The sequence below is a fragment of the Geospiza fortis genome, unplaced genomic scaffold, assembly GCF_000277835.1.
Source record: "Geospiza fortis unplaced genomic scaffold, GeoFor_1.0 scaffold443, whole genome shotgun sequence".
NCBI classification, from domain to species: domain Eukaryota; kingdom Metazoa; phylum Chordata; class Aves; order Passeriformes; family Thraupidae; genus Geospiza; species Geospiza fortis.
This window is the reverse complement of record NW_005054335.1, coordinates 2,984,973-3,002,034: the sequence shown is the minus strand read 5'-3', so window position 1 is coordinate 3,002,034 and position 17,062 is coordinate 2,984,973. Positions and strand designations below refer to the sequence as shown.

Below are 17,062 nucleotides of genomic sequence, written 5' to 3'. Positions count from 1 at the left end.
GAAGGGAAAGACAGGTCTTACTGAGGTAAGATTTTTCATCCTACATGTCCAAGATACATGTATCAAGTGCTGGCAGAAAAGCAGATCTAATTTTGTTTTCTTGCAACTTCCATCTTTTGCAGAAAGTAAGTTTTTCCTTCTGCCAGATACAGAACTTCAGATAATTTGGATATTGAACCAGTTGGTCCCATTCTGTACAGAAAGAATCAATTAATACAGATTGTCAGGTATGTGGACGACTGGATGTATACATGTAAAGTTACCTTGAAAAATCATGTAAAAACTAAAATTATAGCTCTGTCTATCACTTGAGATGCTGGATCCCAGCAAAGCAGAGCTGTGGTGAATGAAGCCATTACTTGGACACTGCCATCCAGGCACATGGAGCGACAGCTTGTCAGAGGCTCTGCACATGAAGGCAAACAGACAATACTGCCAGATGGGTGACAATGAGGCTTTACACCCTCCACCACACCCAAACACGGGCTGAAGCAGAGAAATACCAGAACATGGAGTAAAGCTGAGAAAGTTTTCAGTAAAGTACATAGACACCTAATCCAGAAAGTAACCTCTTAAGTAAGATGACTGAGCACAAACAGCCATGACAGATAAATAATGAATCCCTTTCAAATAACACTGCTGCAAAACCTGCAAGAAGGTCACTTATCTCAGGTACCAAAAAATTAGTTGATGTCAGCGCAACTACTACACTGGACAGACATCAAAGAATATTCATCTTCAATAATCTGACTAAGTATTGAGTAAAGGACAACAATATTTGCTTTTACCATCTGACTATGAAGCAATCTTGACAGAAAAGCCTGATTTCACAATTTAAAGATATCCCCTGATGTTATAAAAGAAACTTAGTTAGCTAAATATTCATACGGGCTCAAATGGAGATTGGATTAATCCAAAGGGAATACATCCATTTAAAAACTATATGTAGTGGAGTCTTTTCTGACTCAGGAAGCCCCTGAGCTGCAAATGGCTGGTAGCCAAGTACTGAGGGCAATACATCAATCTTCCCATGCTCTATTCTGTTCTTCCTCACTCAGCTGTTTTAGCTGCTCTAGAAATGAAATAAGCTATATGGGCTTCAGTTGTGACCAAGCACTGATGCTCTCAGATAATATTGACTACCCAATGGCAGTAACAGGGTGAAAAAAAAAAGTCTTATCCTAAAAGAGGGGATCTTTAGCATAAGCCACTTGCCAGTTAACAAAACACACAAACCCTCCCTCCACCCAAAATTTCATCTGCTTCAGAAGCATTTCTGTAAGTTTTTGAAGCAGCTTTTCCAAGAAGAGGGAAACCAGGCAAGTCACAGCTTCAATTCTCAGAACATACTTCTACACTTGCAAAAAAAATTCCATCCAAAAGCAAATATGAGTTGAAAGTTGACCTTTATGCTGGAACCTTGATAAAAATCCATGCAGTCCCTATGCAAGGCAGAGTTTGATTATCATAACATCCCTCCTGATTGAAACCCATTAGCCCAGAGAAACAGCTGGTCAATACTGAGGATTACCTTTAGCTGTGCCTTTTCATTTTTGGCTCCTAAATATACTTGAATAAATATTTATACACCTAAAAACCTTATTTGGCATAAGGAAGTTTTAACTCTGTTCCAAGTGTGGCTCTGATGAGTTTGGATGCCACCCAACAGAACCATCAGAGGAGACTGAATCTTTTTAGCACATCTGGACAGGGATCTTGAGGCCCCTGTGGGAAGGGCCATTGTAGGAACTGCAGCACAGCCCCATCAGACCCAGGACATGAAATGGGTTACTGAAGAGGCCCAACTGCCCCCTCTGCTCATGAGGACACGTCCCAGCTATTTTTTGCCCCAGCACTGGTATTCTTCCAAGAGCCATTTGCACTCCATGTAGTCAAGGAAAGTTGCTGTTTTCTGCCAGGCTAAGGAATTTCACCAGCTGATCCTGGCTCAGACAAGCCACAAGAGGTGGCAACAGACAGGGTAATAGCAGGACCTCAACTTTTGTCCATACATAGTAAGATATTAGGTTAGCTCAGCTGACAGCATGTAATTAAATATTAGTGATACAGAGTCCCTATATGCTTGAGACAGTTCAGCTGACCTAGGAGCTGTGGTCAGAGAGAGACCCCAAATTGGTAGTCAGAGACAATCTGTCCAGCTCACTGATCTGGTGTGAAGAGAAGGAAAGAAGAAAAGTACCCTGTTTTCAGCCAGGTTAGGTGCAGTATGAAAGCAAGCCCCTGCAGTAATTTAAATGCAAATGGGCCCACAGTTTTATCCTGATCTTCAGGGAAACATCCAGGGGAAAACTCACCTACTTATTCTTTTTATTCTATTCATGCTTTCGATAACATCTGACTGGAAGCCATAATCTTTCTTTTAAATAGGCTAGTATCTGTTGTTACACTTCCACACACAGAAGTACTCCCAAAGATTTTGTGGCAGATAAAAAATACTGACTTAATTGGTCATGCACAATGATATTCTGAAACTAGCAGGTCCTGAAATAAAAAGAATTGTGACAGTCACAACACATTAGTGTTATTTTCAACAAATATGGTAAAAAATTTTTATCTCTCAGATTATAGAATTAAGCCACCATAGTCCTAAGGTACTATTTTTCTGTTCTATAATTCTAGCTGTTCGACTTCAATTAAAGAAAACCCTTTAGTTAATCTTGCCAGACCACCATTTCTACTGCTTTAGCACCTGGCCTAAGGACATTATTTTAGGGTTGAGAAATCTTACAGATTAGTTTTGTAAACCTGTATTAACAGATTACCCCTCCTCCCTCTTCCCCACCCCCACTGAAATAAAAAGCAAGGAAGAAAAGTTTAACTTACAACAATTACACTGAAAGGAATAATTATTCCCGCTAACAATTTATAAGAAATGGTGTCCTCTTTGTATGGATACCGGATGGATTCATCACTACAGAAAACGCCTCTCTGGAAAGGGGTACGTCGTGAACTGAGAATTGCAAAAGGCAAGCCAGCTGGCAAAAAGGAATACAAAATACATTACAAAACCAAAACAAACTGGCGATGATCACACCCCCACATTTCCGAAGAGAAGTGCATGAAGAGGAATGGGCATGCAGGAAGTTAGAAGGTTATGCACTTCTCTTGGCCAATGACTACTGCCTTGACTTTGTAGCTTCCAGGAAGGATTGCTGAATGAAGGAGAGCAAGGCAGGATTCCTCTCATCCTCATGTTTGTGGCACTTCAAATGCAGAAGAATGCCAAAACCAAGACTGAGTAAATAGCTCAGTGACAACCACTGAGGTGCTCAATCTCCTGCTACTGGCACAATTATCAAATTTTTCGTTATATTCCAGTGAGCAACAGTTGCCCCTGTACACCTTCTCTGGACAGCTTTACAAGTCAGAAGAGCATGAATTGCATTTCACGAAAGCAGAAAAGGAGGTGCTTTCAAGGGAGCGCAAGTGCAGAGGGAATACTTGGGAATATGGAGAAAAGGAAATTACACATGCACATGATTCCCTCACTTCCCCACACACTGGATGTCTTCCTAGAATGACCTCCAGCCTCAAGCCATGGAGATTTTATTCCCACCTCTTCCACCAAAGAGGATGCCTTTGGCTTAATCTAATACCTACAGGACACAATACTAAGCTGCAAAATGCTGCATGCTATTGCAAGTCAAGGTACCCACAACACAAACCAAAATTAGTCATTCGAACAGCAAAGGTTTTTTCAAAAAATTCAAAATAGGATACAAATTACCATAAACTGATAGAATCCCATATCTAAATCCTTTCCTCCAACTGATAGAATCCCATTTCTAAATCCATTCCTCCATCCTTAACACATATAAAACATCTGCACAATCTGCTTGTGTACAGGGATGAATACTCTTGGAAAGAAAAGGCTGTATGTAAAACAAGAGCTGGAGGACCACAAAGAATGTTTAACAAAACAAACAAACAAACAAGAAAAATGCACCAAAAAAAACCCAAAAAACCCCAACAAACAAACAAACAAACAAAACAAATAAACAAAAAAACACACAAAAAAACAACCCACCAAAACCAAAAAAACTTTAGCTTAGGCATGTGGAGCCCAGTAGCATAACCCTTGACTTTATGCTCAAAATTCAGTCGTGTTGCACATAAAATGCATACCACTTTAAAGTTACACAACAAAAGTTATCTGGAAGAGACACTCCCATCCAACGTTAAGGGATCAGAAAGATAAAAACAGCCCCCATCCTTCCATCCCAGCAGAAATAAATGTTGTTGAAGTCACAGTTCTCTCCTCAAGACCTCTGGGCCAAGGCATGTGTAAATAAAACTAAAGATGTAAAGAGCAGGAGAAAAAGTGAGCAAAAGGAGATGCCAAGCGTCAAGAAAACTGTTAGGCAAGAGACCTAGGACCCTTTCCAATCCTCTTCCCTCTTCCCCTCCAGCCATGAAGTCCTCCAAACTAAGCCTGACTCCTGGGACCATCACAAGTGATATAACTGGGATTTTACAAACAATTTACTATTGGTTTTGTTCTGCACACCAAAAAGTGCTTAAAAGAATACTTCAGTTTGAAAACAAAAGAACAAATAACAAAATAATGGCTCAAAATGTGAAAATTTCCCTGAAGTGAACTCTGGTGAATGACACAACCTTATTACTTGATCAGGCAGTTATATATAGGTCTATCATGTGGGGCCTTGCATTCCAGCTCAGCCTGTTGCAGAGAACCAGGTACCCTCTGTACTGCTGCTGTCATTAAACCAATAGCATGCAAAACCTCCCCTCCAAAAGTGGTAGAAAAAGACCCCTATCATTGTCAAGAGGGGTTGTTTCCAATTCCATGCCAGCGGGACTACAACTGACACAGCTCTGGAAGCCATCCAAGCACACCAACAAAGCAGGAGGACAGCAGGATGGGCCAAGAGCCAAGCCAGAGCCTCACCAAAACACTGCACCATTCAGCTACCAGCCAGTACAAAGCCTGGGAGCTGGACTCTGCAGTACAGCGCAAAAACACAGCCTTTCCTAATAGGAAAATATTCCTCTCCCTTTCTCTTAACAGGAAGAATGTCAGGGTTTTGAAAAACACTGCACATTATTTTTTCCCTCCCCTTGTGTTGGTATTGTGACAGATGTCACGACACACCATCAGTTGTTTAGTATTTAGCTGACTTGGGTCACGGTTGAGGCAGAAGCACGTGCAGCCATGGTGAGGAAAGGTGACTCGTCAACATAAGGCTGTGGTGTTTCCAACACCATTTATCCTACAAACTAGGTATGGAATGAAAATTTCATCATTTGCCCTGCACACATACTAACACCAACATTCCAGACTGAGTATGTGAGAAAAATTTATTGTTTGGACCTCCGAATATAGAGAATTAGGCATATACAGATAAAAGTTTCTCAATTATTTACATGGTTACTTCTTTAGAGTTGGTAGTTCTGATTATCATGGTAAAGCAGTTGTTCACAAAATTAAGTTCAACCCAAAAAAACCTTATCACAGCTTCAGCACACTGCCACAAACACCTGTGGTTACAGTTAGATAGTGTCACTGACATTGAATCACTAGTTCTGCATCACCCATTTTAAAGACCTGCTCTGTGAATAATGGTGTCATGGCACCTTACTCCTCACTTCCTCTAACCCGCACCTGGATGTTTTGGCTTCTCAAGGTGAGAGACTGGAAATTTTCAGGATGATGGGGTTATTCAGGGGGAGCTTTTTTTAATGTAATTTCCATCTACTAAATCAGAAATAAAAAGGTGTGTGGAACAGAAATGAAGTCCCTCATGCAGTGAGGATCTGTGTTCTTCCACGCTGAGTGAAGCTGCTTGAAATGTGCGTGCTCATTCTTCAGTAATATTGAGATTATGATGTAACTAGCCTGTAACTGCACCTTCCTGTATCCAGATCATGGAAACAAAATACCAAACCACTCCAAGTTTGTTTTTGTTTTATAAGCAAGTATGAACAGCTAAAATAAAATTGTCTCCTCTTTTGTAATTTCTTTCCACCTCCTTTACTTTGAGTCTTAAAAGTTCTGGGTATCTATGTGGCAGCCATTAAGAAACCATTAATTGGACGAGCTATGCACTGAAAAATATAGTAAACATAACAAGTTTTCAGTTTCCCCCAGCTGCACAACAGATCCAAGAAGTAATTCCACTAGTCATTTATCTTATTGCTGTTCTCAGCACCTTTCAGTGTTAAAAGGATACATGCTCCATGAAAGCTTGAGAGAAAAGTTTTAATTTCTAAAAAACAGATTACAGTATAACTGATCAGATTAACTTAACACTGTTAAACTGTAAACTGAAGTCACAGAATTACAAAATCTGTAATTTACCTCTGGCTCAATTCACGGCAGTCATTAGCCTGAAAAACCATGCTAGTAGGGGCTTTTGATATCTTTTCGGTTAAAGTATTCTCCAATGTCAATACTAATCCCTCAGAACACGCTCCATGGAGCAGGTTTAATTTACTTCTTTTTAACATGCATGGATTGACTTCACTATTATTAACTGGTGGGAGAGAGCAGAAAAGTAGGAGTCAAACCAGAGGGGCATCAAGTGTTTCTGGCATGTGAAGCCAGTAAGAGAACCTCACAATACTGAGGGTTCTGTTCTGTTTTAAATAAATCAGCAAACTATGCTTTTGTGGGTTTTCAAGGTGTTTTCATTTCTAAAATCAAATCAAAATTATTTCAAATATATAGCTTAAGTATTTTCTGCAATGGAAGCTTCCCTTTGAGACAATAAAGGGACAGGAAAAAATAGTTTAGCTTTTTCATTACTGCAAGTAGAACAAGCAAGCAGAAGAACGGTCATTAAGTGATAAAGAGGCAAAGTTTCTCACTGTATCAAGAAAAACAGTAGAGTTTCCCAACAGCTGGGGTAGACATGTTGCTTTTTCACCCTGACAGATGTCATAATTTCAGAAGACAGGGATAAGTTTTTGCATCATGACGGCAGTTTCCTAAGCATGGAAGCTCCTGGCACAGGTGGGCAGGATACGACTGAAGATACCAAATGATACTTGTCTTTATCTTTACCACCATCACTAGTGTCAATGTCTTTAACTTCACAGATACAACTGAGGAAAAAATGTTTACTGTAGTGTAGGAAGCGCTGTACTTTGACAGCAGATTTATTCACACAAACATCCAAAGCAGTTTCCCAAGAAAAAGTAGCAAAGATTCAACAGCAGATCACTGTGAGAAGAAATCCGACTCATCCGCCACAGGCACCTTGCCACATTCAGTTAAAAGAAAGGTCCCACAATATCCTACAAATATCCATTTGTATCAATCTTCCCTGAAAGCAGTAGAAACTGGGGAGTTTAAGTACTCCTTTTACGTAAGAAGTGGAGACAGCAGAGGAGCAGTAAAGGTTCTCTACTGAATAGTTCTCATATGACAATTCCAAAAAGCTTCCCTGATGTACACCTCATCTTCTAAGCTAGCTGTAATACAGTGAAGAAATTGCCTAAAGGGACAATGACAACATGTATGTGAGGAGGAATTATACAGCTGGGAAGAGGTTAACTGTAGGGTAATCTCAAGGATAAAGCAAACAAGCTGGTGTTATGCAGTGCATATGCATTCCTAATGAATAACTAGCAGATGTACTGCTGACAGAGCTGGCAATTCCTTGATACAGTGGAAAATCAAGGCCAGCCAGTTCTGCCTGCAAAACAACCCTTAAAGACTGAGGCAAGCGAACATATGGAGATTTGTGCAGTAATGAGTCCAGAGTCATGCATTTGGAGGTTAAACAACTCTGTTGACTTGGGAGCTTGTCAGTTCAAACTAGGAGGGGGAAAATAACGTAGTTCTTGTGGTAGTCGTACATCAGTATAATAGCATGACCATTAGACAAATCTTTTCAAAGGCATTAACACTTCTAAGCCATTTGACAAGAAATTTCCTCTGAAACAGTACTCAGTCAGAATTGGCAAATGCATTTATGCATTTGGTTTTAATTCATCTGTCTTAAGTGCAGAGAGAGAAGGACTGCTAGGATACAACCCTCATCTCAAAAACGAGAGTTGGGTTTTGCCCAGTTCAACAGAGTCTAAGGGCTGTAAATCAGCCAAGTGCATACACAGTAGATATTAGAAAAAAGAGCAATACTGATCCAACAAGCAACCAAGAATTAAGGAACTACAAACACAATCGGTAATAAAGGTATAAGGAGAAATGCAGGTTCTGAAATGTTTCAGTCAGAATACACGGAGTAGAAACACAAGTAGCTCAACTGATAAGACTACGTATTTTAAGCAATTACTGTACCCTTGTCCAAAAGTATGACTCATACAGTATAATGGATTAGATTTCTTCATAAGCTGGAGTGATTTCTGACTGATTATGTTAGTTTTTTTCCCATAAATATCCTGTATAACACAGATCTATTTCTGTCCAAATTTCTAATCTTGGTTAGGTTTCTTCACTGGGCATGAGGCTGTTCTCTCCACTAAAGCTGGACACATTACCACCCTGCAGAGAGAGAACATCAGATCATACACCTCCCTCGAGCCATCCTTCCCACTCTCCTCAGGAAGGATATCACTTGGCGTTTATCCACGCTGTAGTTCACCAGCTGTGTTACTGCCATCTTTTGTATTTATTGCTCTGAGTTGTCTAGTTTGCTGCCTCACTGCACATGCTCTCTCTCCTCCAGGGCACTTATGACTACGCTGAATAGGGCAGACTCCCAGACAGCTCTACTTGACATCTTCCTTCCTGGCAGAGGATGAGGAGCACTTACTCCTACTGCTCACTTCTCACTGTTAAGTGAATTATTTGTTCATTTCAGGATTCTTTCTCCAATCTCATAACTATTTCGTTTCTTAATATTTGGTTGAAGTACACATTTGAATATACACATCTAAATAATGAGATTTTCTAAAAAAAAGCTGCTTTAGCCTGAGGTCCCCATCTTCCTCATTTATCACAGGGATTAGGATAGGAACAGATGTGATTGACACCAGCAAACAGTGAGTATGTTACTGACAAAGTAGCTTTCAACATCTGTGTTTAAGTGTTGGGTAGTAATAATCTTTCTCCAGAGTTCTGAAACAAAACAAAATTTAAAAGATTTTGTTGTCTTCTCTCCCAGCACCTGAAAAAACCTGCCACCACTTTTGTACTGTTATCTACTGCCAGCTTCATTCCTGTAGCTTTAAACTAGATGTGATTCCTAGACTTATTTTTTAAAAAGCTTAAGTAATATTTTGAGGTTCAAGTCTCCTTACACCAAAAGGTCAGATACAAAGTAGAAGTTAACATTTTCCTCAAATATGCTGTAGATGTTTCATTACTAATTCCACCAACAAAAACATCCACAGTATTCATTACAACATTAGAAATACTGCCTGGAAAAACACCCATTTTGTGAAAGCTTAGTTAAAACTTTTAAGCTGGTATTACTGCTCACATTCTGTGAAGGTTGGGTAGAGTGTCAAAACCTCTTTGCAGATTAAATTAAGACTTTGGCTTCTCCTTAGTATAAGAACAGGGCTACTTTCCATTTCTCATAAGAGTTTTAGAGTTCAGGAGAGCACCTACCAAGAAATGAACCATCATGCTACAGATCACTAAGTTCGATAGTTCCATTTCTTGGCATTCTCCTGAAAAGGGGGGTAAAAACCACCTCTTTGCATGAGCACTTCCCTGCACAATGCAGAACAGAAAGAGGTACAATAATGTGAGCCTGATGAAGGGAAACAGGGGAGGCAGCACAACAAGGAACACTCTCTGCCTTACTTTCCCTGTTGCTTGTCTCTGGTTCCTAGTGGAGTTGCTTCCCTTTTTTGACACCCCCTCCAGTCTCTGGTCTCAGTCCTAAATGTCAACAGCACAATATTAGTAACTGTGTGTCAGACTTGAGAGAAAGAAAAATCTATGCCATAGACTGTTTGGGTTTTTTCCTTAAATTACAAGACCTATGTAAGTTACAATTCTTTCTATCTACATTTCTTCCTATTCCATTTTACCCTTTTGTATATTCTACTAAATAATACTTTTAAACCCCCTCTATACCAATGTGACTGCTTGGCTTTCTCATAGCTGTGACCAAGCTTCACTCAGCACTTTGAAAGCCCTTGTCTGGAGTTCCTCCCACTGTCAAAATGCCAACTGTCTTACTCAGACAGTATGTGCATTCTCCATCACTGTACTAAGAAATGTACCCAAAGGGCTGAGGAAGGCACAGTACCAAGTATACAGGGCTAACAAGCAAGTTGCTACAGTTTATTTACTTAAAATACAACTGCACTTGGTAAGAGTGATTTGTACACGTAACAGAGGCAAATGGCGTTCCTCAGATCTTTCCTCAACTGATTTCAACCCCACCAGAACACACACACCTTGGACACATCAAAAAGTGAAGCCAAAAACTGGATGCTGCTCCTTCTTAACATCTGCCCCCACAGCATTCATCTCAGCCAGGAATTACTCATCAATTCAACAACTCAATAAAGTGCATTAACCTGACATTAAACCTTTACAGAGTAAAACCATGGATTATTACTACTATGTTGGCTTTAAAAAGAGAAACAAAAAATTAGCAGTTTATTCCTCAGAATAAGGTTGGGTTCAGAGATAATGCTGATCTGCAGTACAAGGCGAACAGTTAATATCAAGTAGAACTCATGACAGATTATGAAGTTCAACAGCATCACCCAAAAAAGTCTCCAATGCTATAAATACACCAAAAAACAATTAAGATAAAACATGAGCATCTTTTCAAAAAATTTACCAGATAAGAGGCAGTCTTGCTCAGAGCATAATAAAAACCTCTTACAAGTAACCTGAAACTTAAGAGTCAAGTTGAAGTCCACCCTAGGGTCAAACAACAGTTTTAATTTCAATTAGTTGCACAACTAACAAGAGTGGGTCCTAAAGCTTTAACACTGCTGAAAAAGTGAAAAACACATCTACCAATCAACAGTCTTCAACAAATTTCATTAATCCCCTGATTTATTAATCTCCATCACAGCAGTAACTACATTTGTCCATGAAAACAAACGAAATTAGCTCAGTAAGTGCTTATATTGGTCAATCTAATAGCTGCTGTCAATAAAAGTCTCCCTTCAAAATGCATCCCTTTCATAAACAGCATAAAAGATCAGTTTCTTTTGCCATGAAAGAAATCAGTAAACTGCCTTCAAAGTATGATTGTGCTAATCTGTAGGAGGGAAAGTTTCAGTCAAAACATTGTTACACATGCAATAAGCAGACATTCCCAAAAACATTAAGCCTAATGCCTAATATGTTAAAGCTGGCACAGGAGCAAAGCTACCTAGGTCCCTTTTGGGAAGTCATCATGATTCAGAGGACATTTTGCCACACCAAACCTAGGAATGTTTTGATTCAGCCCTTTTTTGTTGTTATTTAATCTACTTAGAAATCAATGTAACTAGCTACCCAAATATCTTTTGATTGGCTTCAAGGCAGAGAAATTAAGTCCTACAGGCCCCATCATGTTCCCTTCTCTCAAAGAAGGTCCAAAGAGCAGTGCTTATCCCAGAGAAGTGACTTAACCAAAACTCTGTTTACTAACAAACACTTCCCTGTAAGGAACATCAGCATTTCCATTACTTGTTTTGGTAGCAACAAGTTGTGGAGAACTACTTTGTCTCCCAGAAATTCAGTGCAGGCCTTTAGCTGAATTAGAAGTTCTGAACTCTTCTCTCTACATCAGTCCATCATGTAATAGAAACCTACCAGTGGCTTGTGAGCCTTCAGCTGTGGGACAGAACTGCCAAGCAAAGCCTTACCAGGGAACCACAGAAATCTTAGAACAGGGAGCAGACAAAACTCAAAAACTCTGAGGTTGCTCTGTTGTTCTGCTGCTCTGATGAGAAGAATGGTTTTTTCAGAGAGGTTTTCCTTGCTCTGTGCTTCTTCCTCCTCCCATGTCACCTACCCCTGGAGCTAAGGCAAGCTGCATGAATGCCACTAAAGAAACAAGATGACTGGAGGGGAAAAAAAAATCAGTTTGGATGTGAAGTTAAAGAGAAAAGCCAAACTGAACCGGACACCTACAAATATATATGGTTGGAACCTCACTGAAAGAGAAAAGGTATTGACATTAATTTCTCATCTACACTTGAAAAGGTTGGTCTCATGCAGACAACTGAAGACCAAAAATGTCAGGCCAAGTACATTTCTGAGTCTTCCTAGAGCTGCAAGCCATGGACAATGCCTAGTCATGGCTTTTAAATTGCACAGAATTACTATCTAAATATATCTAAAATACTTGGCAAGATAGAAGTATCAGAAAGATCTTCTGGGGTTCCTTAAATGTCATATATAATGAATGTGTGCTGCTCTAGACACTGGCCTAAGCCATCTAGAGAGATTCAGTCTTCTAGACCACTACCAAGACTTGTTTGACCCTAAATCTCAAAAAAGATTTTAATTAAAAAATTGTGGTTCCCACCCAGACAAAGAACAATTTGGAAAATTGAGAAGCATTACATTAAGAAGTGGCATTTGGAAAAGAATAAACACAAATTTCTCAGACATTTCATTTCCTGATAAAAGGTGGTAATGGTAAGATTCAGGCTACAAATAGAATTATGATTCCTAACAGTATTTTTTATTTTTTAAGATTCCTGAGTTTCTAGCACATCTTGTAAATTTTCATAAAATGTCATAAAAACAAATTCATATTTATGCAACCTAGTTTCTTTTATGTACAAGAAACCTAATAAAATATCTATGTATGTTTTGGTTTTTTTGGGGTTGGGTTTTTTCTCTCTGAAGTTATTTTATACTTCAGGCCTTTTATATTACAGGCCTACCCCAACAAAACCTTTTAGTATTATAATTATTATTATACAGCAACATGTTCAGGCCATTTCTTATTACATTCTGAAGACAAGCAGGCCCATCGTGCAACAAGGGGCATATGCCTAAAAAGAGTCTTACCAGTTAGGAATGAGTATCATGTTTGATGTAGTCTGATTAGACAAGAAAAGTCTACACAAAAGTGTAATTTATCAACTCTAGATTAAATTTTTGTCATCAATTCCTTCATTGTGGATTCTGTCCCTTTCAGTAAAGTCTCCTGTCAGAACATCTATTTTCACTAGACGGGGAATAATCAGAGTTATTGCCCCAAAGTCTTTCATAAGTGAGCTGTGTTCCTCTTGAGGGTATTGAATCTGGAACACACCACTTCCAAAAGCTTAAACCACCTTGGAAAAAGTCTCAAGCCTCCAGTGAGCCAGACCAAAACAAAAAAACATTCTGAATTCAGATTCCAGACTGATCAACTTTCCCTGTCCATCTTGACTAAAGGCACTCTTGAAGAGAGAAACCATTCAACTGGAACCCACTTTCAATTCAGAGAGCTGTAATATTCCATGTCTCATACTCCCTAGATCTATAGCTTACTCTAGCCCTTAGTTTTCAGTAGCTATGGAAAATTCTTCACCTCTTGCATGAAGTGGTTGTTCCAATTATAAAATTCAGCTTCCTGCACGAAGACAAGCAATGAAAATCCATTGTGTAACTCCTATAAAAGTATCATAGCAGAAAAATACCAGAATAGACTGCAATTACTGATATCTAATTTTAAGCTGTAACTTTCACTACAAAAGTTATCTAAAATTATAATAGTCCATACCACTCTTTAAATGTGTAGATTTTCATGTGAATTAGCTCTAAGTCAGATGTTTCTCCATGGCTTTAGAGCCAGGAAAAAACACACCCTCCATTGACTTTATATTACATTGACTTTATATTACATTCAAATCTAAAAATGCATGATAATAACAAAAAAATCAAGCAATTAATCAGATTATTGAACTGCAGCTGGAACATTTCTTTAGAAGTCCAAAAGTGCACAGAGCTGCAATTGTTAGTTCACCTGTACCCGTATCAACCAAGGTACACAGGAAAACTATTGGAAAATTAATTTTCCCAAAGGTGTGCTGAACATATATGTACTTGTCAAAGTGACAAACTTTCCTTAAAAGTGAAACTATACTAGTGATTACTTGTTGTGTCAACCTCCTACTTACTGCAGAGGTCTAATGGAAGCTTTAACGAATAAACAGTAATGGGAAAACCAGAGTAATGCATGTAGAAGTTCTGCACGCTCACTTGTTTTAAATTATTGTCTTCCATCCTTAAAACACTTGATATACTTCTGACTGATTAATACATCTTATCCATTAATCAGATAATAAAATACTATCATCATCTTTCACATGGCTTGATCAAGTACTGCAGGGACAAACAAGATGTAGTTTCAGGTTCAAGACTTATTCTGCACCATTTAATTTTGATTCATCAAATCAGCTCAAACCTTACTAAAAACTGGGATACAAGCAGGCTTAAAATATTGTTAGAAAAACCTACTGAAGAATTAAATTGTTCTTTGTCAAAATCATGTGGTCTTTAAAACACTGAGCCTCTTTTCTACAAGCAATTAGATTTTCAGTCTCTGTATCCCATTTTATCCCACTCTTCTTTAATGAGTAATCACATTACTTTCAAGCTTAGAAAAAGCTTCTGAGTCAAAATTAGGCTTATTTTTGTAGAAAGTACATGGTAGCAACAGTCACCAGTTATAGGCGTGTGCACTGCATTACAGTGCCAAGTTTTAACATCACAAGTGTTTAAGCAAGCTGACTAACCCATTCTGAACAAGAGATGTAATCATTCCATAACATTTTGGAAGACGTTTTTCCTCTCTAGTGATAAAAGCCTAGTCGAAATACACTTTTTTTCTGTTCCTAAAGCCAATTAAATTAGCAACACTAGTAGTTAGAGATTAGTTCCAGATTTTCTGTGCAAACAATATCAACAGCACCTTTAACATGCATATGACTATATATATATATATATATCTATGGGATTTTGCCTATATAGACTTGCTTCAACTTATTTACAGTGCTTAGCTCTTGGAAGGTATACATTTTACTCCCATCACCAAAGCTCCCTATATATTAGCTACTTACAGAGAAAATGGGCAGGGTGAACCCCACTGTGTAGAGGACAGTGGATGTGATGGTACTGTCATGGAACGGATACTTGATGCTGTCATCATTACAGAAAAAGCCTCTCTGATACGGTTTTATTTTGGCCAAGTTTAGAACACCAAGGGGTAAGCCAGCTGTTGGGGGAAGGAAAACAAAAAACAAAAACAAGAAATACATGTGGTTAAATCAAAAAAAAAAATCATTTCTAATCATGCATGGAGGAAGCTACCAAACATGCATAACTCAAATTTCCTAAGTATCATGCAATGCACACACTTACCAAATTCTGTTTATAGACACTTCTCTTTTAGAACACTACTTCAGAAAGACTCTGAGGTTACCCATTAGGTACAGAGATTAAAAAAAATACAAAGTTCAAAATCTTCCATCTAATAAGGTGAGTTGCCACAAAACTACACCGAACCAAGATTACATTCAAGAAAAAGCCTTTGCCCCTCACATGACTAAAGAGTTATTAAGGGCAGGCAGCCTTTTGTCCCTCCTCCCTCTTCCACTACCCAATGACCTCAGCTTGTATCTAATTTTCCAGCCTTGTTCTATACACTATAATGTGGTCAGTGTTTACAGATAAGACAAAGAATAGCCACAGGTTTTGTCATGGTTAGGGAGTTAAAAAGTTAATGCAAGTAGTTTTCATGCAGGTAATGGGAACAAAAGAACTGCAGGGACTCTAATGGACAATTTGAATGGATTGCACCTTCCAGGTAATGAGATTATACCTTGAGACTGCATTTATACAGTTTTTGTACACTTTAGAAAATTTCTGCATGAAAATATACAAGTTATTAACATCGCAGCTGAAACCTCGGTACAAATTACAGTTCTCCGAATTTACACACTGTGATATATTACCAATTCCCTCTCTTACAAGTCAACTTGCATTATACTGACAGTCATGCAAAAGAAGCCACTAAGACTTCTGATATTCAGGTCTAACTTATTTCTGATAAGAACCACCTGCCATGTAATACACATATGCAGGAGCCATAAGCTCAGGAAATCCAACTTCTTTTTATTTTACTTCGTCATAAAATCTAAGGTTTGAAAGGACCTCCAAGATCATGAAGTCCAGCTTTTAACCAAATAACACCATGCCCACTTTCTCTCTTTCCTGTGATCCACTGAGTAAGCAATAGATTAGAGCGGATAAATTACATAACGTTAAATCCCCAAACAAAACAAGATTTTGTTTTAAACCATGGTAAAAAAGGGAAGATAACTATTTTCCCCAACATCCATGAAATATGCAATTCTGCAAATAGACACTCTATATGTAAATTAGAGGGTGAGTGCCATTACTGAAACAGAAAAGACTCCACAGTATATAAACAACCTGCTGTACTGAGAACAAAAAACTTCTCAAAGAAGTTAACGTGATGAGTGATTCCTTTGACTTCTGGTGACACCTGTTGACTACCAGGTAAGTAGCTTAAAGGTGTTTTAAGTACACTTATTGCTATATAATTCATTAGAAGAAAAGACATATGAGTGAAACAGCAGGAACAGAGTGATAAATCCAGGTCCCTTCTTTGGGCTGCTGAGTTGCTGTGTAAAGGCTTGTGAAGGGCATATTGAAACTGTACATGGTAGGTAGCACCCCAGCTTTCAAATCCTCTTCCTCACAAGGAAGCAGTTTGGGAGTATTTAAAATCCCCTTAGGGAGCAGAGGGAAGTTTTTTCCACAAATCATCTGAAACATGAAAACTGTCCACATTACTGATCCTTACCATCCCATATAGAAAAAGTGAACCAAAATACAAGAGGCATTAAGCTTATTCAACTTCAAGCACAAAGCTTTTCATTATGTAGCATGGCATACCATTGAATCAATTACATCTCAAAGGTCTCTCGCCTTCCTTCTGCTTTAATGATGGAGAGAAGAGCTAAAGCTTGCACAAGTGGCAGACAGAAGCAGATGAAACAGAAATGCAGCCCTTCAAACATGAAGGGGGCTACACTGAAGAACTCAGAAAGTTCACTCTGACCAAGGGATTGCTGTATGACTGCATGCATGGAGCCAAGTTTCAGCTACTCTCAAGGCCATGGCAAGATT

The 17,062-nt window shown here is 38.7% G+C and overlaps 1 protein-coding gene across 1 annotated transcript in view; it reads right to left on the bottom strand.

Moving 5' to 3' along the window:
* PLPP1 (phospholipid phosphatase 1) overlaps positions 1-17,062 on the bottom strand; it is a 63,307-nt gene that overhangs the window by 32,807 nt on the left and 13,438 nt on the right. Inside the window, exon 2 of the mRNA XM_031057827.1 lies at positions 14,968-15,122. Within this exon, the coding sequence (XP_030913687.1) occupies positions 14,968-15,122 (155 nt within the window). The remainder of the gene's footprint in view (positions 1-14,967; positions 15,123-17,062) is intronic.